This window comes from Sceloporus occidentalis, unplaced genomic scaffold, assembly GCF_023333645.1.
Source record: "Sceloporus occidentalis isolate IW3139 unplaced genomic scaffold, rSceOcc1.0.p SCAF_1, whole genome shotgun sequence".
NCBI classification, from domain to species: domain Eukaryota; kingdom Metazoa; phylum Chordata; class Lepidosauria; order Squamata; family Phrynosomatidae; genus Sceloporus; species Sceloporus occidentalis.
Genome location: NW_028316981.1, coordinates 100,259,998 through 100,282,822, shown reverse-complemented (window position 1 = coordinate 100,282,822; position 22,825 = coordinate 100,259,998). Strand labels below are relative to the sequence as shown.

The following is a 22,825-nucleotide window of genomic DNA, read 5'->3' as shown; positions in this document are numbered from 1 at the left end:
ATTTTTTATACACGGATTCAAGCATCTGCGGTTTGAAAATGTTCAAAAAAAGTATAAATTTCAAATATTAAACCTTGATTTTCCATTTTTTATAAGGGATGCCATTTTGCTATGCCATTATATTTAATGGGACTTGAGCATCCACGGATTTTGTTATACACGGGGGATCTTGGAACCAAACCCCAGCGTATAACAAGGCTCCACTGTAATTACAATTCTTCTAATTACTGAGGGTTTCTCCCCCCTGTAAAGCTAAATCTCATTTGCTATTTTCATACAGGTGTTATCAAATTCTTAACATTAGTATATGCTTGGTGGTGGTGGTTACTGCCTAAGATGTGTTGGGTGGTGGTGACTGTACACGGCCCTTGATACACCTGGGCAGACCACACCTCTTCTTATCACCCCTATTTATTTATTTAGATGGGACACAAACTCCCTAGGAGACTGGGGCTGCATCTGCACTGCCAGGCTCATAGCTAGGTGTTTGGGTGCCCCGGTTGCCCCAGTTGCCCTAGTACTGCAGAAATAATCCAGGTTGATAGCACCCTCACTTTCATGGCTCAATGCTATGGAATTATGGGAACTATAGTTTTGTGAGATATTTAGCCTTGCCTGTCAGAGAGCCCTGGTGCCACTACAAAATACAGTTCCCAGAATTCCATAGCATTTAGCCATTGCAGTTACAGTGGTGTCTACCTGGATTATTTTTGCAGTGCAGATACAGCCAAGGAGAGCTATTTTGCCACCTTTGAATGGTTCTCTGGCTGGTTTTTGGCACAAGAGTGGCCTTCTGAAGTCACATCTGATTTTGAAAATGAGTCTCTCTTTGCACTAAAACAACTGCTTAGGTGGAGGAGAGCATGAGAGAAAACAGCTCAGGGGAGAGGTCATGGCAGAATTGTGCTCCAAGATACTCAAAAGCAGGAGATGAGCAGTTTCAGTTTTCAATAAATGGTGAGCCCACTGGGGCTGCATGTGGATTGCAAGGCATACTTTGCTCATCCCAGTATAATCCCATTTACAATGAAAATATGAAGAATTATTTCCTAGTTTGAGAGAGAAATGAAACTCTCTGGTGAATTTATTGGTAATTCTTTATGTTCATTGTTTGCCTTGATTTGAATGTGAGAAAATAATGGTTTTAGAAGTTGCAAGGCAACATAAAATCAATAATTACTTCTATAAATCAAAGCAAGCATTGCTTATTTAAATCAAACATTGATTATATAAATATATGTTATTTAAAAAAATTCATCAAGGGATAGTTGAAGCCCACTTATTTCATGTATTCTTATCTATACTGAGAAGGGATTATACTGTTTTATACAGTGAGAAATGTGCTTGGTTTTTCAGTCAGGTTTTGGAATTGGTGTATCCAGAAGAAAATCATTTTATAGTTCACATTTTAAAACAGGAATGGAAATATTATTCTACATTTCCAATGTATTTTTACAATCACAGATTATTCATACTTTTTACAATCATATTAATAATTTTGGGAAAGGTGGTGTATGTTTAATTTTATTTTGTCATTATTGAGGATGTGTACTGTAGTGGACTTAAAATTTTGTGGCACCTTTGTTCCACATTAATTGCTTTTGATTGTCCTCATGGTGGATTATGTGGATTTTATGTGGATTAAATTTTGTTTGGATTAAAATTATTCTTCCCTTTGAATGTATTTTAACAAAAGAAAGAAAGACAGAAAGTCTGTGCCTAGAACAATTTATGATCAGATTGGCAAATGCTTGCTTGGTATTAAAACTATACAGCCATATGTAAACATCTACAGCAGGTATCTACAACATCAAGACTGCAGTGTTCACTCATACAGGGGTTATATTTTCTCTGGTACGCCTGCTGTGTTTTTAACAGCTGCCTGATAAACAAGATTTAGTTGACTAAAGATTGGTTTAGCACATCATCTACTCTGCTTTGTTTAAAAACACAAGATTCACTTGCAGCAGCATTGCTAAGGCTCTTCTTTCCAGATCTATGTGGATATGCCAGGAACTGATCCTAGAGCTCTGAATGACAGTTTTAGACAGCTGGTAAGGGCAAAGGAGACCTTCTAAAAAGTGGCAACCTTGTGATCAAGTGATTCTGAATGTCTGCTAATGTTGATGTTGTGTTGCTGGAAAGACAAAAAGACAAAATCATTTGCTAATTAATGGTGTGCAAAAGTGAAGGCCTGTGGCTCAGGTGTACAGCATGTGCTTTGCAAGCAGGAGGTCCACAGTTCAGTTCTTAGCATCTGCAGACAAGGCTGTAGAAGATTTTGGTCTGTGACTGTGGAAGCCACAGATGGTCAGTGCAAACGTTAACTGACTCAGTATATATCTATGTTACAAATCCATGTCAAAACTGGGAAAAGTTGCCTTTTGGACCACAAGAATTCCTCAGCTATCAAGTCATTTACCATGGTGCTTCAGAGATTCGGGGTGGGGGTTCTGGTGTAGTTTTTTTTAAAAGTAACTTTTTCTGGATTTTGATCCTTGATTTTATAAGAACTTGTCTTTGTTGCTTAGTATTTGGGAAGCTTTTCTGGAAACTGCTCAGGATAAAGAGATGAGTCCTACTTTTGGAATATCTTGGGACAACAGATTTATAAAGGACCAACAGCACAAAGTCCTTTGGGTTGGAGAGTCTGATTTGGGAATCCAGGTGTTTGGCTGGAAGGGCATGTCCACGCTCAGAACTCTGCACTCCGAACACACATGCCCTGTGCAGCGGAGAGCTCTCTCTGCATATGTCCTTGTGTTATTCACCACTCCTGCTAACATAGTTCCATTGGTGTTGTGGCCTAACACATCACTTCAAACACTGTTCTCTTTTCTCGCTTAATAATCTTTACCCCCTTTGCTCCTCTTGGTGCCATTTTTCTTTTTATTGTTTTATGACTTTCTTGTTGTGTCTTCCTGTCAGTGTTTCTTTCCTTTCTGTCTCCCATGCCCTTCATCTGCAGAAAGTGATCTTTCCGAGACAGGACGATGTGCTCATCTCCTTCCTGCCTTTGGCTCACATGTTTGAAAGAGTGATACAGGTAAGAAACTTTTCCAGACTGACCCGGGCCTTGCGGGGCTCCTTGTTGTGTTCTTTTTTTCCAGAGTCAGTGGTCTCCTACATATGAGGATGTACACATTTCCTATTTGCCTTTAGCACACATGTTTGAGAGAATGGTGCAGGTAAGGTCTTAGTGCCAGTAGAAGTCAACTTGTCCCCCTCCCACCACCACTTAATAAATCAGTGGGCTGGTTCAGATGTAAGATTAAATCAGAATTTAGCATTAAAAGGATGAACATGCTCTTTTCATGCCCCCATATCCTGCGTCAGCATGACCACAAGGAGGCTGAAATATCCCACAGTGATTTCATATTAACCAGAGCTTGCCTTTTCATTTGAACCTGAACAAACTATGGTTAGTTTTAAGGAGAGTTAAAGGAGCCAAGTTGACTTAAGCTCATTTTGTAAATGCTACACCTTGTATTTCAAGGAAATATGCTGAAGATGTGTACTTTTCCCCTTCTGACACAAGCAGTCAGCCCTATGGACATTGTATTGCAAATACTGGCAATAAAAAAAGAAAGGGAGTGTAAAACACTACAGATGTTATTAAGCTACAAATCCCATAATCCCTCACATTGGCTATGCTAGATAGGGCTGATTGGAGTCACAGTTTACTAGCTGAAGGGCTGCATGTCCAACACCAACCCCAGTAAAGCAAATTAGTTTGGATCTATCTAGGATCTAAGTCTATTTGAGTACAGTATATGTAAGTGGCCTCAGGTATTCTGACTGTGCATGTGGATTAATATAATGTAATTCATGTGCCAGGCAGTTTGTTGGTTTTGTGCCTTCAAGTCATTTCCAACTTATGGTGACCCTAAGATGAACCTATCATGGGGTTTTCTTGGTGAGATTTGTTCAGAGGATATTTGCTTTCCAGGCAATTGCTAACCATTAAAGAAGATTTTTTTTCCCCAATCACCATTATAAGAGCAGTTTGATGCCAATTATATTTATAAATCTTCCAGTTCACTTATTATGTTCTCTGTGCAAATATACAAATAGAAGGAAATATTTGTACAAAATGACCCATAGTACTGCCCAAATCAAAGAGAGTAGTTCAGTAATACCCCAAAACTTAAGAAAGTTTCATTTAAAAGATTCAGGAGAAATAGTCGCATGCAAGTGGCTAAACTAAAGAAACTGATTTATTTTCTTTGCCTTCTCCACTTCCAGTCTGTAGTGTATTGCCATGGGGGCCGAATTGGGTTCTTCCAAGGGGACATTCGCTTGCTGTCGGATGATATGAAGGCTTTGCGCCCAACCATCTTTCCTGTTGTGCCAAGACTACTAAATAGAATGTATGACAAGGTAGGCTCAATGGTCATTTCAGGGATAAAATAAATCAGTAGTGGTCTACAATTTTCTTATTCTGTATAATCAAAAATGTTGTGAATGCTTCTTTTTGCTCCTTTAACTGCTTGACTGCTCAAGAAATGTAGCAAAATAGGGAGTGGGAAATGAGAGCATTGTCCCCCCCACAAGAGTTCTCCACCCCCCTGAAATTCTCCTTCAATTCTTAAATTTCTAGCATTTGAAGCAATTTAAAATGTGGGTTGAGCATTTAGGAATTGAGTTTTAAGTATCTTAAGAAAAAGGATATGGTAGAATGCTGGGGCAAGAAACATAACATTTCATAAACTTACTAAAACATTGTACATGTACAAGGAAGCCCTTCCATGTGTGTACACTTTATCTGATGAAGGATTCCCCTTTGGTGCATCTACCACTGTGTGCACCAGTTCGTTCTCAGTTTTGACACAAGTGCTGAAACCATACAGGTGTTCAATGTGACATTAGGCCCGTTACAGACGGACGTAATAGTACGGACTGGGTCCGTACTAGGGTTAGAAAGGGGCGTCCCTTCCAGATGCCCCTAACCCTAGTACGGATTGAGTCCGTACAAAATGACAGCGCCCGTTCCACACGGGGGCTGCCATTGCTACGTGACCACCGCACCACCTCCAAACGAGGCGGCACGTTGGTGACGTACTGGCACCACACCAGGGCGCATAGAGCACCCTTTCCGCAGCACCGTTTCGGAGCTCCTTCCGGGATTTGCGTCGCTGGCGCAGCCTTTAGACGGCTGCGCCAGCGACGCAGGGCAGAAAGGGGGTGAGCTTGTCCCTGCTGCCATCTGGTGTCCTTGGGGCATGAAGCCCAAAGGACACCCCTTTCCAGGCTGCAGGGAAACGGCCTTTTACCGCTTCCCCGCGGCCTGGAAAGTGGCGGATCGGGGCCCCAGAGGCTGCCGTTCTGGCAGCTGAGGCCCCGATCCAGCAGGGAAAGGAGCTCCTACAGGCTGCCCCAAAGGGGCGGTCTGTAACACGCCTTAGAGAAAAGCACTTATAGTGATCTTGACTTTTGAATGTAAAATATATGGGGGGGAAATCAAGTGGGCAGTTTCTTCACATGTTTACAGAGAGATCACAGCATGTTAGATTTTATTAAGTATTCAGATTATTGTGGTAGGATGACCTGCACTATATGCATTTAATTCCTAGTCACTATTATTTTGGTTAAATGACTATTTTGGATGTGGAAAATACCATATTTTAAATTGATATCCTTTTCCAGGAGCTTCACAACATACTTTCTAATTAAATTGTATTCATAGGGGGGTATTTTTATTGTTATCTATTAAAACCTTTCCCAAAGAAACCTTTTTATAGTGACCAGTGCCAAAAGCTTTCTCTGTCCCCCTCCCCATTTTTACGTCCCTGTGAAAATTGTCCTGCTACACCCACTGAGCTCCTGCATTTTTTTACTTTACTGTAATCCAACATAGCCAATACCCTTTCCCATGGAAACCCTAGGCAGAAATCAATCTGGAGGCTTTGTGTACATGGAATCTGTGGTGATAGACTTAACTATAGCTTTACGTAGCCGGGATCCCTGGGTTCCATACATGGTATTAGGGGAGAAAGGGAGAAAAACATCTCACTGGTGTAGTGTCTTCGGAGACCACAGAGCATGATGTTTCTCCCTTTTGTCATCTCCTGTAGCTGTGTAGATAGGATTCTAAAATGAAGATAGGATTATTATTATTATTATTATTATTATTATTATCATTATCATTATCATGTTAGTTAAGTTTTAATTGGTGGGGAGTATACTTTGTATCTAATGCTTGTGTTGTAATCCGCTTTGATCTTGTGAAAAAAAAGCGGAATAGAAATAAATCATTATTATGAAGGGGAAGCTTGTGAGTTCTGATCCCACTCTTTATATTTTTATTTATCTAGAAATTATTGTTGCCAGCAGAAACTCATTCCCCCATCCCACCGTGGTAACCTTTGACTTGCAGGGGCCATATTTAAATTTCCTCAGTATGCGGTTTGTGAGCTTATAGGTCCCACTCTATCTTGCCCTGTTGTGCAAAAAGTTTGATCTTGTACCACAGTTGTTATTTGCTATCAACTTGACTTTGACTTACCATGACCCTATGAATGACAGACCTCCAAGAGCCCTGGTCATCAGCTGCCCTGTTTTCATCTCGCAGACTCAGAGCCATGGATTCCTTGAACTAATCCACCTTTAGTCTTCTGCTTTTCCTGCTGCCTTCCATGTCTCCCAGCATCAACATCTTTTCCATTCATTCATTCATCTCACGATATGTCCAACATACATATACATACAGTCTCAGTTTAATCAGTTTGGCTTCTAGGAAGTGTTCAGGTTTGATTTGCTGATTCAGTTGTTTTTTGACAGCATCACTAGAACTCCCATCCAGAACCACTTTTCTGATAAATTGATTTTCTTCCTGACAGCTTTCTTCACTCTCCAGTTTTCACTTCTATACTTAAATACTGGAAATGCTGTGGCATGAATGATTCTAATTTTGGTATTTACTCGTTCCCATTTAAATTAACTATTTATGTCACATAAGATGGTATTTGACTTTGGTCTTTGATGATATTTAATAGCTGCCCTTCTGTTTCTAGACTACAGTCCTCATTTTGATTAATGACTGAACCATCAAAATCTAACTATTTCTATTTCTTCATTACCGACTTTAATAATAAGTAAATCAACCTCATTTGTTTTTTGTTTTTTGTTTTTTTCCTATTCCAATGTAACCCTGCTTTTCCACTAAGGTCGATGAAATAATCCATCCTTCTGCTGCACAACTAGGCTAAATATGTTATGTACAGATTGTCTGTGGAAAGTAATGAATAGCTCAAGCCATCTTCAAACCATCCTGCAGGACAGCCTTCAAAGTGCTGGCCTCCACACTCCTGGATTTTTATAACTAAGGCCCATTCCGCACGGGCATAATGTACGTCCCCAGGACGTACTAGGGTTAGGAAAGGGCGTCCTTTAAGTACACCCCTAACCCTAGTACGTCCTGGGGATGTACAAAATGGTGGCACCCATCCTACACGGGCACCGCCATCTTGACGTTGCAGATGCATAGTGTCCGCACGTCCCACAACGGAAGTGATTTCGCGAGTGCACCATTGGCCACTTGCGGCGCCACTTCTGGGATGCAGCAACCAGTGGCGGCAGCAAACCAGCGTTTTCAGGCAGTCTGTAACGTGGCTAAGATACTGCTTTGTTTCTAGGAGGGGTATCTAGGTAGGGTGATGCCATTGTGATGTTCCAGCTATCAACCACCCTAACATCCTGAACACACCTAATCTTGGCTGATACTGGGAGCTAAGTAGGGTTAGGTGTACTTAATATTGGATAGGAATTTTCCAGGGAATGTCCGAGATATCCAGACAGGGCTGTGAAAGAATCCTGCCTGAAACCCTAGAGAGCTGCTGCCAGTCAGAGGTGATAGAAGTGAACTACCGTATATACTCAACTAAGTCGAAAAATTTATGCCTCAAAATGAGCTTCAAAATCACAGGGTAGACGTATATAAGGGTCAACACGGTAATCCCCCTTTCCAAGGCTTGGATTGCCAAAACCGGGAGAAAAAGAGAGAGTCCAAACTTCCTTTGCAAAGCTGGGTTCGGGAGGAAGGCAAGAGAGAAAGAGAAATGGGGAGAGCTCAGCTTTGCATCCCAAACCTCCTTTGCAAAGCTGGGTTCGGGAGGAAGGCAAGAGAGAAAGAGAAATGGGGGGGGGGGGGGGATCATAGAGTTGGAAAAGACCACAAGGCCATCCAGTCCAACCCCCTGCCATGCAGGAACTCCCAATCAAAGCATACTCGACAGATAGCCATCCAGCCTCTGTTTAAAAACCTCCAAAGAAGGAGGCTCCACCATACATCCAAGGAGTGTGTTCCACATCTAACAGCTTTTACTGTCAGGAAGTTTCCCCTAAAGTTGAAGTGGAATCTCTTTTCCAATAGCTGTCATATAGAGGTATGGAAGTACTCAGGATATTTGGAAACTATACTCAGTATTTCATTTCAGCAAGTATCACTGAGCTCTTAAACTCACCAGATCAACCTTCTATCCCAAACCTCCTTTGCAAGGCTTTTTTCTGGCAAAAGCCGAAGGAATGGCAAGAGAAAGAGAGCAGTGATAGGGGTTTGTTTAGTAGTTTTCTGCGTTAAATTCAGGCAAAGTTACAGTTTAAAAAAGAGTACTGAAAAGCTTCCTGGAAACTTATGAACAATAGCCTTGGGGATTGTCTATTCACCTCTTTTTTTTTATTGCAGTCCTTGTGATTTCAGCAGGGTCAACCAGTGTGCAAACTTTTAAACTGTAATAACCCATTGAAGCATGTTATTGGTTTCATTAAAATATAATTCTAGTTAAAAATGTATTCAGAAGATGTTGTAGCATGACCCAACTATGTACATTCCATTCTTTATCAAACTGTTCGTTTCAGTTCAATGTAAAGACAATTCTTATGTTAAACAGGATATTATGATGTTGCTTTGCAAAGAATCTTCTTTTTTTAAATGTGAAGTTGGTACTTTACTAGATGATCAAACTTGCACTCAAAAGAGTTGTAAAATATAAAATTTATGGAAAGTTATAAAGTTACAGAAATTAATCACTGCTAGTTCTCTGGCACTGTTTTCTTTTGCTTCATCTTTTAGATCCTTTGTTACACATCCCTAAGTTTTACCCTCGACTTATCTAAGGGTCATATCAAAATCCAAAATTTTGGCCCCAAAACCTGCCCTCAACTTATACATGAGGTTGACTTATACATGAGTATATACAGTAGATGGACCAGTGATCTGACTCCACATAAACTAGTATTCATTAGTGATTTCCATGCATGCATAATATGGGGGTTTGGGTGTGTTACACTGTGAAAGTTGCATGGTATATGGGACATTTCAGGACACTTTGTGACTGACTCCCCTCTCCTCCAATGGTATTCTGTTGTCAACATTGGAGTGTGAGTACCTAGGTTCTTAACTGCATTTCACTACCCAGCATACCATGACCATGAACATGGCTCTCTTGTATTTTGTACAGATTTCCATACAGAGAAAAGAACTTGGGAATCAGTGTTTAAAAATCTAATTTGAACAAGGACAGGCATTCTCTTTTCAGTTACTTTTTTAAGCACGCTATATTTATAAAATAGCTTTGATGAATATTAGGTTGATTTGGCATAATCATCTCTACACAAAACCTTAATGAAAAGTAATGACTAGCCACAATTAGCTCATTAAAGAGCGGGAGACTTCTCTGCAACTACCAGATGTTTTTACTCTGTTGCTACAATTTTCTGAAGAATTCTATAGCTGTGCCAAGCTAATTACACAACAGAAGCCCTCAGGACACCTTAATCTCTAAATATTTTTCAGTGACTTTTTTATCTTGTTTGCTTTTTCTCTTTGGGAGGGAAAAGAAAGAAAGAGAGCATAATTCAAAATGAAGTACAACAGAAGAGCTGTTGTCAACACGTAGCAGTGTAGCTATGATTAATTCAAACAATTAATTATACTGCTGGCATTGATGGAACCCTTTCTGCTTATGGCACTGATAGATTTGGTCCTCCTTCCTTTTGTAGCCATGTAATCCTTTCATTCCTTCCCCCACCCCCGTGTGCCATTCTGTTTTCTTTTAGATCTTCAGCCAAGCAGACACCCCACTGAAACGCTGGCTTCTAGAATTTGCTGCCAAGCGTAAAAAGGCAGAGGTTCAAAGCGGGATCATTAGAAATGACAGTCTGTGGGATAAACTGTTCTTCAATAAAATACAGGTAAAGATCTTGGGGGAAACCTGTCCCTTTGTTGTGATAAAAATGAAAGTGACTTTGGAGGGTCTGTACATTTAGGAAAATAGTTTGTGCTTAAGGATGGATCAGTACCACCTTTATTGATGTTCTCTCTTTTGGGACAAGAAGCTGGGAAATGCCTTGGTAAGACAGATGTAGCCAGTTCCACATGCACTTCACCTGCAAAGAATAAAATTGTGTATGATTACAGCTAAGGTGTTGTATGCTTTGGGGGCTTTTTTTTACTGTTTTTGGTTTTATAAAAACACTTTGAAGTTCACATAAAAGATTTTATAAAAGAGCTGCTGAAAAAAACAGATATTTAAGCGACTCCAAACAAGAGCCATTCTTCATATAGAAATCCTAACCCCCTTATTGTGAAAATTCTAAAAGTGACTCATACTGACTTTGCGTAGTTGCCATAATTGTCCACTATTACCAGGTATAAAATGTAGGACAAATTTGAGACCAAACTGTAGGACAACTGCAGGACAAAACTCAGCCCAAAATGTAGGACATTTAAGAAAAATGGAGGACCTTAAATGTCCTACATTTTGGGCTGAGTTTTGTCCTGCAGTTGTCCTACAGTTTGGTCTCGAATTTGTCCTACATTTTGTCCCTGGTAATAGTGGACAATTATGGCAACCCAACTTGTGTACCCATTTTCTTACATTGGAGAAGGAATCCTTGAATGGCTCATTCGTCTCACTTTTCCCACTAGGCCTGCCTATGTTAGACAGTCCTATGGATAAAAACCTCATGGCAGAGCGCTTCTCTCAGTACTGGTATTGCCTGGTTCTTGTCAGTAAGACATTGGCAGAGTACTGCCAATTCTTCATCCCCCCCCCCCATGCCCCTTTGCCTTTTTTCCAAATGAATCCCCTCCTTATCATTTGTTTCCCTTTGTTGTTGTTTTCTATCTTCAAGTCATTTTTGACTTGTGGCAACCCGGAGGCAAACCTGTCACTGGATTTTCTTGGCAAGGTTTATTCAAAGGGAGTTTGCCATTGCCATCCTCTGAGGCTGATAGAGTCTTATGTCACCCAGTGGTTTTCCTTGGTCAAACAAGGATTCAAATGTTGGTCTCTCAGAGTTCTAGTCCAATACTCCAACCACTACACCACATTAGCTCTCATCTTTATACTTCTACCCTACCCTACCCATATTAGTAATTGTGATAGGTAGGTTGGACAGAGGTAAAGCAAGATCCTTTTCACAGCATCTCAGAAAGGCCCACAGACACGAATTAGATTTAGTCAGTAATATTTGCTTGAACCAATTGTGTTTTTCTCTTGAAAATGGTAATCAGAAATTAGACACAAGGCACCAAACCAGGGGTAGGCAACCTGCGGCCCGCAGGCCGGATGCGGCCCGGCGAGGCCTTGGGACCGGCCCCAGCCCGGTCCTGCCGCCGATTGCCGCCGGGGCCTTTGGCGTCTCGCGCGAGGGGCATGGTGGGGCAATTGTCTATAGAAGCTTCAGAAACATGCATTTATCTTAACATTTTTTTAAAAATCAGCAAATTTTTTCGCATGTCCTCCATTTTTTATTTAAAAAGTGCCCTCCATTTGAAAATTTTGTCCTACATTTGTCCCGGTTTATTTATTTAATTAATTTTTTTTTTTAAATTATTTAATTATTTATTTTTTGGCTTCGGCCCCCCAGTTGTCTGAGGGACAGCAACTCGGCCCCCGGCTCAAAAGGGTTGCCTACCCCTGCACTAAACATACAATTTATTTGACATAAATGAAAGGAAAACCAAATGCTTTATGGCCTAAGGCATACAGTCAGAAATGCCCCTGCTGATTTTGTGATGGGCCTCCAGAGTAAAATAATTCTAGACTATCTAATTCTCTTTAATTTATGCTTAACTGGATAGCATGCAATGACCAGCCTCTTTTATTTTTAGCTAGGGAAATCAATTGTTTCTTTAATCTGTGAACTGTTCACCCTTAGCATGTAACTGGCAAGAATTAGAGGCTGATGTGCTCCAAGCAGAACATAGATTTAGGACCTGGCAAGGGTGGCCATGGTCACCTTACAGTTATGCATTTGCTGATTCTGAGCAGACAGATGAAAATCAAGATGGCTTATGTTAATTGGATTAGTATATTAATATTAAATATAACAGTCACTCCAAAATAAAATAAAATCAAATAAAATCCTCAAAACAACTGGAACATACAGTGGGCATTCCGGATTCCCCTTTGTAAGGGGAAATCCACGTATGCTCGCACCCCATTAAAAACAATGCGCACACGGCTTCTGCGTAAGCTGGAAGCCGCATGTAGTGCACCCATGTACAGCACGGGCACTCTGTATTTAGACATAATAATTCAGTATGGATTTCTTACCTTGGCCTTGAAGGCAAACAGCTCAACCCTATCATAACTCCAAATCAGAATCTGACAAGTGGAAATTAGCAGTGAGAGGAAGGAGAAAAAACATCTCATGGCTTCCCTTGCTCTTCCTTCTCTGCCGCTTCTGAAATATTTCACTTGATACATTTTCCAGCAATGCACATGTATTAGCACAGGGTAGGGGGAAGAGGAGATCAGTCCTTTCTCCTAAGGCTTTTGATTTTGTGTGGGAGAGAGAGACAAGGAGAGAGATGCTTGCTGCTTCTTTTGATTTGAATAATGATTTTTTTCAAACTATGTGGGAGGGAAGGTAGAAGTTTGGAACTGTACATAAGAATAATAGGCTTAGATAATGCAGTACAGTCATGATCTATTTGAGTAGTTATCCTGAATCGGTATTTGAATAGGTGTTGGTATTATCCCAGACAAGCTGTGTGAATCTGTTTGTTTATTTGTTTGTTTATTTAAGGTAGGGGGTTATATCCTGCCTTTCTCCCAAAATTGGAGATATTATATTGGATGGCTCCATTATACTCTCAAGATTCTGTTTATCTAACAGGCAAGCCTGGGTGGTTGTGTTAGGATGATTGTAACCGGAGCTGCTCCTGCTTCCCCCACTGTCTTGGGTTTCCTTCGAGCAGCCCTAGGATGCCAGGTATGGTGTACCTAAATAATTACCCAGATTATATAAAAGTATTTTTGCTAATGAAAAAGGCCCCCTGAGTATGTGCCTGCATATTAACTTAAAAAATTTAGGGGGTGGGGAGTGGTAGAATACATCATTACAAGCAGATTGGGGCATTCTGCCTCCCAGTTCTGATTAAGGGAAATTTCCATCTGTCAACTTCACTTCGCTTGTGTTTCCAAAATGGTGCCCTCCAAGAGTCAGCAGTCTGGAATGGTGCCTTGCCAAGAGTCAGCAGTCTAGAAAATAACAACTGACTCTCCTTAAATCTTCCTGTTAGTTGGGACCAAGGCTAGAACAGGTGCTGGGGCAGAATTGGCCGAGACTTGCCATTTCTTTCCTTCTTTTAGCACTACAGTGACTAACAGACTTCTAGATCTGCGCAGAGCCCTATAGGACTAGCCTAAATTAGAAGTAGCAGTTATTATTATTATAAAGTTTGTTGATGGTCATCTTTTTTGTTTGGAATACTGTAAATATGTGTACTGAATAGGCTTCTCATGCATTTATATCAATATTTCAAGTCTCAGTTCATCATCATCAATATTATTACTATTTTGGTATAGAGTAGATTCCAGAAATGAAGCTTTGTGGGCTTCTACTTATTCCCATGTCTTCCACCAATTATGAGGGCTTCCTCATGTCCAAAGTTGTGGCATCAAATATGGGGACCTTCTAGATGTAGTTTCAGTGCAAGACTTTATTAATCTAATCCTACCACTGGACAACACCACCACTGAATAATTGCTGCCACCATAGACATCAAATATCTAAACTCAAGCATTCCAAGAACCCTTATGTAGCATTCTCAGAGTGTCTCATTCTTTCTCTCATATATCTAATTAATCAACTAGGTAACTGTAATCAAGCAATCAAGTGACTGACCTGAATCTAACTACGGTAATCTTACCCTGGCTGCATCTACACTGCAGAATTAATACAGTTTGACACTGCTTTAACTGCCATGGCTCAGTGCTATGGAATTCTGGGACCTGTAATTTTGTGAGATATTTAGCCTTCTCTGTCAGGAGCTCTGAAGCCATAGCAAACTATAAATCCCAGGACTGCAAAGCATTATGCTGTGACAGTTAAAGCGTTGTCAAACTGTATTAATTCGGAAGTGTAGCAGCAACCTAACTCTCACTACATCACTAACTCATATTCCTAACTGTCCAACTGTCTCACACACACCAGCCTTTTAAAATCCTACAAATTCCTACTATTCACTTCCATCATTCCATAGTTTCACCACCTCCTGACAGATATCTACCTTATATCTACTATACCACACATGCATAACCATATTTTACATTAATTCTTCCCTCCATAACATCACAATGGCTTTTCCTACTTGCAGAGAGTTCCTACAAAGGATGAACATCTCCTTCATCTCTGTCTTCTTTTTCCACCTCCACCAGAAGTTCTGTTTGTGCAAAATTTGTAATGTAGGTTATGTTCAGTGATAGCAGTCACCTCCTACGCAGTATGCTTCAAGGAAAGGAACATCTTTTTTGCTTGTTTTCCTTTCCAGTCTTCAAATAAAATGTTATGTCTAAGTGCTAAATACAGTCTTTCTGAAATTGCACATTTTTGACAGGTTTATGAAGGCTATGGTCAAACAGAGTGCACAGCTGGATGTACCTTTACCACTCCAGGGGACTGGACGTCAGGTAGAAAAAAATAGACAATGTGTCTTATTACACTTTAGAATATGAGTTGATCATTTAAGCTGGGAAAGAGTATGGCCAAAATCCTAAGATGACATGAGCGTGTATGCAGGATAGCTGCATGTACAGTTAGGGTTATCTTTGCTCTTTGAGACTTGGCACTTTTTCCTGCCAAAATGGCATGCAAATCAATAGTTTGTATCTTTGGCAATGAGAAGTACAGGTATGCTGACACTGGACAAAATTCAACTTGAATTAATGGCACATGAAATCTGTATGCATGTTGTATTTCTTTAAATCACAGTTTCAGTGCTTATGATAAATTGTGACCCTATTTGGATTTTGTTTTCCTTTTGGGATTGTCCTCCTTGGGTCTTGTACAATGAGAAAGGAGGGATATAAATTAAATAAACAAATATTGGTCTTGGGGAAAGATGGGCCTCAAGTGTATATTCACTTCCTTTCTTCTCTCACAATGTGGGGAACAACAGTTGGGAGCTTTTTTTTATCAAGCAATAAAATATACATACTGTTCATTCAGATTGTTCAGGCATGAATAGTTCTATTTTTGTTGTTGTTCTGTTCCTTCAAACTATTTCTGACTTATGGCAACTTTAAAGTGGCCATATCCCAGGATAGGTTTTGGGTTTTGGTTTGTTTTTTGGCAGAATTGGTTCAGAGGGGGTTGGCCATGGCCTTCCTATGAGGCTGACAGAGAGGTCAAGGTTTCTGTGGCTGAACAGAGATTCATACCTTGGTCTCCCAGTGTCTTAGTCCAACACTCAAACCACGAGACCACACTAACTCTGTTGTACTTTTACACATTCAAAAAAGTGATAAATAACTTTTCATTTGATTCACAGGTCATGTAGGAGCACCTTTGCCCTGTAACCTAATCAAGCTGGTGAATGTTGAAGAACTGAATTATTTTTCTTCCAAAGGAGAAGGAGAGGTAATATATATACCATAACACTCTTTGCCATTTCACTTATACTTTATAAAAGCTGTTGTCCATTTGTTAGGGGCAGGATCTATGGCTCATCTACACCAGATAGGATGGGCAACAGAATCAATTGCTCTAGGATTAGGAGGGGTTTTCTGGGATACTCAAAGATTAAGGCAAATGAACATGTCAGGAATTGGGTGTAATTCTTTGTTGATGGTCCATCTCCAGTGCTTGATAGTGGTGAGATCACTTGGTAGTGACAGGAACTGACAAGAAGAGGCATGTGGGGCATGGCTTGCAACATGGCACCTTAGATTGAGAACATGCATCCCAGGGACCACAGAATGGTCTGGATTGCTCTACCTGCCGACAGAAAGAGAGAGAGAGAGACAGAGATTCACAGAGGCGGGATACATACCGCCATATAGTACGTATAGGATACGTACTAGGGTTAGGAAGGGGCGGTGCTTCCGCACCCCCCTAACCCTAGTACGTATCCTATACGTACAAGATGGCGGCGCCCCTTCCACATGGGCGCCGCCATCTTTACGTATTGGACGCTGAGCGTCCGTACGTGTCGCAGCCTTTATGACGTAGCGAGTGTGCCCCTGGCGCCTCGCTACGTCACAAACGCGACTGAAAAAGAAGCTCCATTTTGGAGCTTCTTTTTCGGTCCGCGCGGGAGCCGCGCCGTCTGAAGGCTCCGGCTCCCCCACGGACCTACCGGCGGCGGCGGCAGACCACCGCAAAGCGGCGGTTTGTACCCCGCCAGAGAAACTTCTGTTTTCCTGCTTCCTCTTCTACTGCTGCTCTGCTAGCACTACTAAGGGGGCATTCAAGGAGTGGATCTAAGAAGGTTTTATACATAAGGGTGCCACTGTGGCAAGTTTGCAGGCCAGATTTTGCCCTTGGACTCTTGGGAGACCAAACAGACTACCAAACAGAGAAAAAAACAAACCTGGAAGTGGCCAGAGGTTCACTTGTTTGGGAGCCAGAGGAAGAATGGCATATTTAATATATTTTTCAGTGCAGGAAGGGCTCTAAAATTGGAGGGGATTTCCCAGATAGATAATTTAATTCATCTTAATTAATTAATTCATCTTTTAAAAAAAGAGGGTAGGTGAGTCTGAGAGTGAGCATATTGTAATGATTTGAGGGTTTGACTTAAGACCCTGCGAAACCAAGGTTCATATCTGCTCTCAGCTGTGAAACCCATTGCATAGTATGACAGTCACACTTTGAACCTCAGAGAAAAGCAAATCGTGCCAAGAAAACCTCATGGTAGATTCACCTTTGGGTTGCTGTAAGTGAGACATGGCATGGAGAAACACAACATCATCAACAGAAGGGAAGCCTGGAGGGGTTGAAGCTGGAAAAATAGCATTGGTGTGGTGAGGCAAATAAATAACAAACTCTAATCCGTGTAAATCTACAGCACTATATAAATAAAGCATAATAATAATAATAATAATACCCAAAGATAGACAAGGAGGAAAGCATGGGAGTCATGGAGCTGACTGACAAACTCTCTCCAGCCAGTCTCCTTTTTCATCCTGCTGTCATGGCCTTCTCTGGACTTGGGCACTTGTTGCTCCATGGATTCTCCCTCCCCTGTGCTCTTCAGATTTCTCTGTTCAGACCTTTCTGGACTTCAAAGCCAGAGGGAAACAGGCAGGTTCCTTGTTGTACAGTAATGGCATTGGAGCAGATTAGAATGAATTGTGTCCCATTGTTTGGAATTTATCTTATTGTGAGACTTCTGTCTGATTAATGTGAATACAGTTATCATGGTAGGTTTGCTGGAACATTTGAGGGGTCAGATTTGAACAAAAGGGTATTATCGGACATAATGACAGCTTTACATTCTTGACTAGTCATTGAATGTCTTTTTAGAGGAACTAATTGCTGATAGATGCTATCAAGACCTCTCTCGACTGTTCTGAATTGGCAAGCTGACATACAAAGATGTGTGTGCATGTGCATGTGCATGTGAAAGAAAGATGAGATAGGCTGCAGTTTCACAAACTGAATGAAGGTGTTTCCAGACAAAACTTCTGTTACCTTACAATTGTCCTGCCTCAGTCACAGAATATTGTAGTGGGTCCATGATGGTGTCTTCCATTAAAACACTCACTTGCTTTCTCACCACTTCTTCTCATTTTTTAAAAGATAATAAATGAACAAATAATGTATTTCAATTGGTAACTGTGGACCAAAAAGAACCCACAAAACATCATAATGGCGCCATGATGTGCAGACGCTGTGCATCCGGCATGTAACGATGGGGGCCGTCCATCTGTACAGGGCAGTGCCATCTGTACAGGGTGCCTGTCTGGACTGGGCCACTGTAAGCTTTCTGTCTGGATGCACATTGAGAGAGAAAAAGACAGGTGTGCGGAGAGCTCTAGGAACCATGCACTTAACAGCATTTGAGAATGCAAAGGTTGTCTTTCTTTTGTAGATCAGAGGCAAGAGGATCCTTTCATTAAAGTAAGGCTTACTCTTGACTTTCTCTGTTGGAATGTTAAGCTGTTTGCCTCCACTTCTGCTCAGCCTATACATTTGTAAATAAAGTCAAAATAACATGAGTCTCCAGAGAATTCTTGAGAGGAAACCTGAGTAAGCTTCTCCTGTGGAATTTCACAACAATCAAGGACATGAGGCACATGAAACCACACATTGGCCCATTCCGCACGGGTAAAAGTACGCGCTCTGCGCATACTAGGGTTAGAAAGGGGTGTCACTTCCTGATGCCCCTAACCCTAATACACGTGGAGTGCACAGAAAATGGCAGCGCCCTATACAGATGGGTGCTGCCATGACTACGTCACAACCGCGCTGCCTCCAAACAAGGCGGCGCGGAAGTGACGCAGTCGCGTTGCGCAAGAGCACCTGGGGCGCTCTTTTGGCAGTGCAGGAAGGAACTCCATTTCGGAGCTCCTTCCAGGATTTGCATTGCTGGCGCAGCCTCTACACAGCTGCGCCAGCAACGCAAATGAGAAAGGGGCCAAGCGGTCTCTTTCTCTTGGTCCCCACCATCGCCGGGTGTCCTTAGGGCTTGAAGCCCCAAGGACACCCATTTCCAGTCCATGGGGAAGCAGGCTTTTACCGCTTCTCCGCAGCCTGGAAAGCGGCAGATCGGGGCCTCAGAGGCTGCCGTTGTGGCAGCTGAGGCCCTGATCCAGAGGGGAAAGGGCCAGTTATAGGCCGCCCCAAACGGGCGGTCTGTAATGCGCCCTAGTATTGGTTCTTTGCACCACTGTATTCAGACACACTCAAAAACTTGGGATTTTTTTTCCCATTAAAGATATTATATATAATACCTGTGTGAGGAAACATTACATGTGATTCAGCTGGCTCATAGAACAGGAATGAAAATAGTGGCTGGTCTCCAGATGTTGTCAGATTGCAACTTCCATCCTTCCTCACTATTGGTAATGCTAGCTAGGGCTGCTAAAAGTTGGAAGTCCAATATCTGGAAAGTCACTTGATTCGATCACCTGCCCCAAAATTTGTCTGCATACAGAAGTCTTCTGTGCTGTACCACAGTTGCATAGCTGTGCTGTTGGCCATGAAACAGTAATAGGAGACCTTCTCTTCAAAAGAAATAAAAAAATAATCCCCTTGCCCTCTTTTTTAAAAGTTACAGCAGTTTTCAAAGATAGGTGATTATAAAACAAGGGTTCTTTGTATAGTAATAATAGTAGCCTGGTCTATTTTCCAGGCTGAGAGTCTTGAGGTTATTTTTCATGGTTTGTGTGATTATGATAGATTAGTGTAAGTCTCTTATAAAAACAAAATTTCATTCTAGCATTTACCAGAAAATTGATCTCTCTTGCAGATCTGTGTGAAGGGTCCAAATGTTTTCAAGGGCTACCTGAAAGATGATGAGAGAACTGCTGAAGCATTAGACAAGGAGGGATGGCTTCATACAGGAGACGTCGGGAAGTGGTTACCTGTACGTACTGAACTGCTAACTTAGCATGCAACAAGTATTATACAAAGATTCTCAGTGACAAGCTACATCTGTCTTCCAAAATAATTCACCTGACTTTATTGGGACACTAAAGCAAAAACTCAGAAATATCCACTTAATATTCATTCTTTTTTCCAGTAATAAAAGTATAGATATATTACATTCAGACTGTAATTTACCCAAGGATAACTTTACTCCTGTGATCTAAAAGTAACTTTCAAGTTATTTTATTTTTTACTTTTTAAATTGCACATGTTTCAAGTGCTACCTTGTTTTCTATTGTAGGTGTTGAAGTGACAGCAAGACATTAAAATTAACTTGTTTTGCTGACTTCCAAGAAACAGGAAAATAGACTTTGTTTTTAAAGATTGTAGATATAACAACAATGAACTACCTTAGGAGGTCTTAGAATTATTAATGCATCTCATGACAGGATCCTTGGAAAAGTGAGAGATACCACATTTATTCCGGATCTTTGTCCTTCTTGCCTTCTGAAAGCAACCAAGTGGGTAAAGGGAATGGTAAATGCCTCACTGCAGCAAGGGAAGTTTCCATCCAGCCTAAAAGAGGCTTTGGTGAGGCCCTTGCTTTAAAAAGGCCTCCCTGGATCCCACCATTCTGAATAATTATCATCCAGTCTCTAACATTCAATTTTTGGGCAAGGTTCTGGAGCATTAGTGGCCTCCCTGCTTCAGCAGTTTCTGGATGACACAGATAATCTAGGTGCATTTCATTCTGGCATCAGACCAGCTTTAGTCACCTTGGTGGATGACCTACACAGGAAACTGGATGGTGTGTGTGATTACATCCAGTTTGGATTGCTTTAACACACTATTTGGAAATTATTCAGAAACCTCTGTGGGTCCAAAATGCTGCGAGCAAAATCTCCCCTTAATTTTTTTTGCTAGCCTCAGCATGTAAAACAGGTAATAATTATTTTCTTGTACTATGGTTCATAAGTGCTACAGTACAGTAGAGCTGCCCTATACTTTTTCCTATATCTGCATTATTGATTGCTGTTATTGTTTTACCCACAGAATGGAACACTAAAAATCATTGATCGAAAGAAACATATATTTAAATTGGCTCAGGGAGAATACATTGCACCAGAAAAAATTGAAAATATCTACATTCGTAGTGAACCTGTCTCCCAAATATATGTGCATGGAGATAGTTTACAGGTAATCCTATGCTGTTGGTTTTTTTAATATGTTCTTTAGAAGTTTTTGATAGCGTTCTGTGAACTGAATGGTTCAAATATAGCTTCCTATGAGTTACATTTAAGAACAGAGCAGGTGTTCTCTTTACTTCAGCTGATATTTAAAGGGACCCAGCATGGCTTTAATAGTATGCTACTTCCACAGTCAAATTTAAACTGTTCATTTAGAGTGAACCCTCCATATCCATGGATTCTTTATCCATGGATTTAGCCAGCCACAACTGAAAATATTATTTAAAAAAGTAATTCCAAAAAGCAAACCTTGATTTTACCATTTTATGTTAGGGACACCATTTTACTATGCCATTGTATTTAATTTGATCTGAGTATCCATGGATTTTGGTATCCAGGACGGATCCTGTAACCGAACCCCAGTGGATATCAAGGCCTCACTGTATATGTCTGAAGGGAAGTGCATCCATAACTGTTTTTCATCATCACTGTTTATGAGAAGTAGGTACAGCACACATGCGCTTTTAATCCCATTACTTGTATACACGGTTTAATATGCAGAATGAATATAAACTAAACAGGTAAGTGCTGGTTTAAAAAAATCATAATCTAATGAGAGGAATGTTGCATTTTGCAGAACCTTTTATATATGGAAGCTATTATCAGAAGTCAGCAGAAGAAAGCAGCACACCATTTTGTTCTCACCAGCCCACTACCCAGTGCTCTGGCTTTTGTGATAAGCTGGAGCTGCCGTAGCTGTTATGGAAAATGCAGTGAAATGTCAAAGCAGCCCTTGTCTTTAAAAGCTGACTGAGGATGGCAAAGAATATGGGGCCCAGCCAGGAGGCTGGGTCATAAATACAGTTTCTGATTTTATCTTGCTCCCCTTTTAGGCCTTTTTGGTCGGAATTGTTGTACCTGACACTGAAATCATGCCAGGCTGGGCCAAGAAGAAAGGCTTTGATGGAACTTTTGCAGACCTTTGTAAAAATGTGGTAAGTTCTTAGACTCATGTTCATAAGCATTATAAACATGCAAGGATTATGCTGCTTGGAGAAATTATAGAATTGATAAACATAGTCAAAAGCTTTCACAGCCAGGTTTTTTGGGCTATGTAACTGTCTTCTGGAAGAGATTATTCCTGAGATTTTGCCAGCATCTGTGTCTGACATCTTCAGAGAATGCTGGCATGGAACTGAGTGGGGCATTTGTATTGTGTGACTCTTGGTTGAGAGGAAGTGATTTACATGTTAATCTCTGTTTTGGTCTGTTGTTGAATGACAAGACCTCAGGGTGTCTATTTAATTAGTGATCCATTGCCTGCTGGGAAACCCCCTCAATCTGGGTAGTTTTCATTTGCACTTTCTGGGTATTGATTTTGCTGTTTTTTCAGGACTGGTAGCCAAACTTTGTTTACTTCAAAGGTTTCTTCTTTCCTGTTGAAGTTGTCTAGGTGTTTGTGGATTTCAGTGGCTTCCCTGTGCATTCTGAACTGATAGTTGTTGGAATGGTCCAGAATTTCAGTGTTTTCAAATAGTATTTTATGCCCAGGATGGTTTATAATGTGTTCTACTACTGCTGATTTTAATGGCTGGCCCAGTCTGCAGTGTCTCTTGTCTTTCTTGATTCATGTTAGAACACTGCATTTGGTGGTCCCTGTATATAGATTTGTCCGCAGCTGCACGGTTCACAGTAAACTCCTGCAGCCGTGAGAGGGTCTCTCCTGTCCTTTGCTGAGCGCAGCATTTGCTGGATTTTCTTGGTCAGTTTGTAGATCATTTGTAGGTTGCGTTTCCTCACCAGTTTTCCTGTTC

At 41.0% G+C, this 22,825-nt stretch overlaps 1 protein-coding gene across 5 annotated transcripts in view; it reads left to right on the top strand.

Moving 5' to 3' along the window:
- ACSL6 (acyl-CoA synthetase long chain family member 6) overlaps window positions 1–22,825 on the top strand; it is a 133,469-nt gene that overhangs the window by 99,246 nt on the left and 11,398 nt on the right. For 3 of the 5 annotated variants that reach the window (XM_089530596.1, XM_089530633.1, XM_089530615.1), the window contains exons 11-19: window positions 2,969–3,046; window positions 4,246–4,380; window positions 10,057–10,191; window positions 13,126–13,221; window positions 14,849–14,921; window positions 15,782–15,870; window positions 19,706–19,822; window positions 20,878–21,021; window positions 21,905–22,006. In XM_089530596.1, the coding sequence (XP_089386722.1) occupies window positions 2,969–3,046; window positions 4,246–4,380; window positions 10,057–10,191; window positions 13,126–13,221; window positions 14,849–14,921; window positions 15,782–15,870; window positions 19,706–19,822; window positions 20,878–21,021; window positions 21,905–22,006 (969 nt within the window). Of the gene's footprint in view, window positions 1–2,968; window positions 3,047–3,110; window positions 3,189–4,245; window positions 4,381–10,056; window positions 10,192–13,125; window positions 13,222–14,848; window positions 14,922–15,781; window positions 15,871–19,705; window positions 19,823–20,877; window positions 21,022–21,904; window positions 22,007–22,825 lie in introns of all 5 variants that reach the window. The other 2 variants (XM_089530605.1, XM_089530624.1) reach the window with 2 other exon arrangements.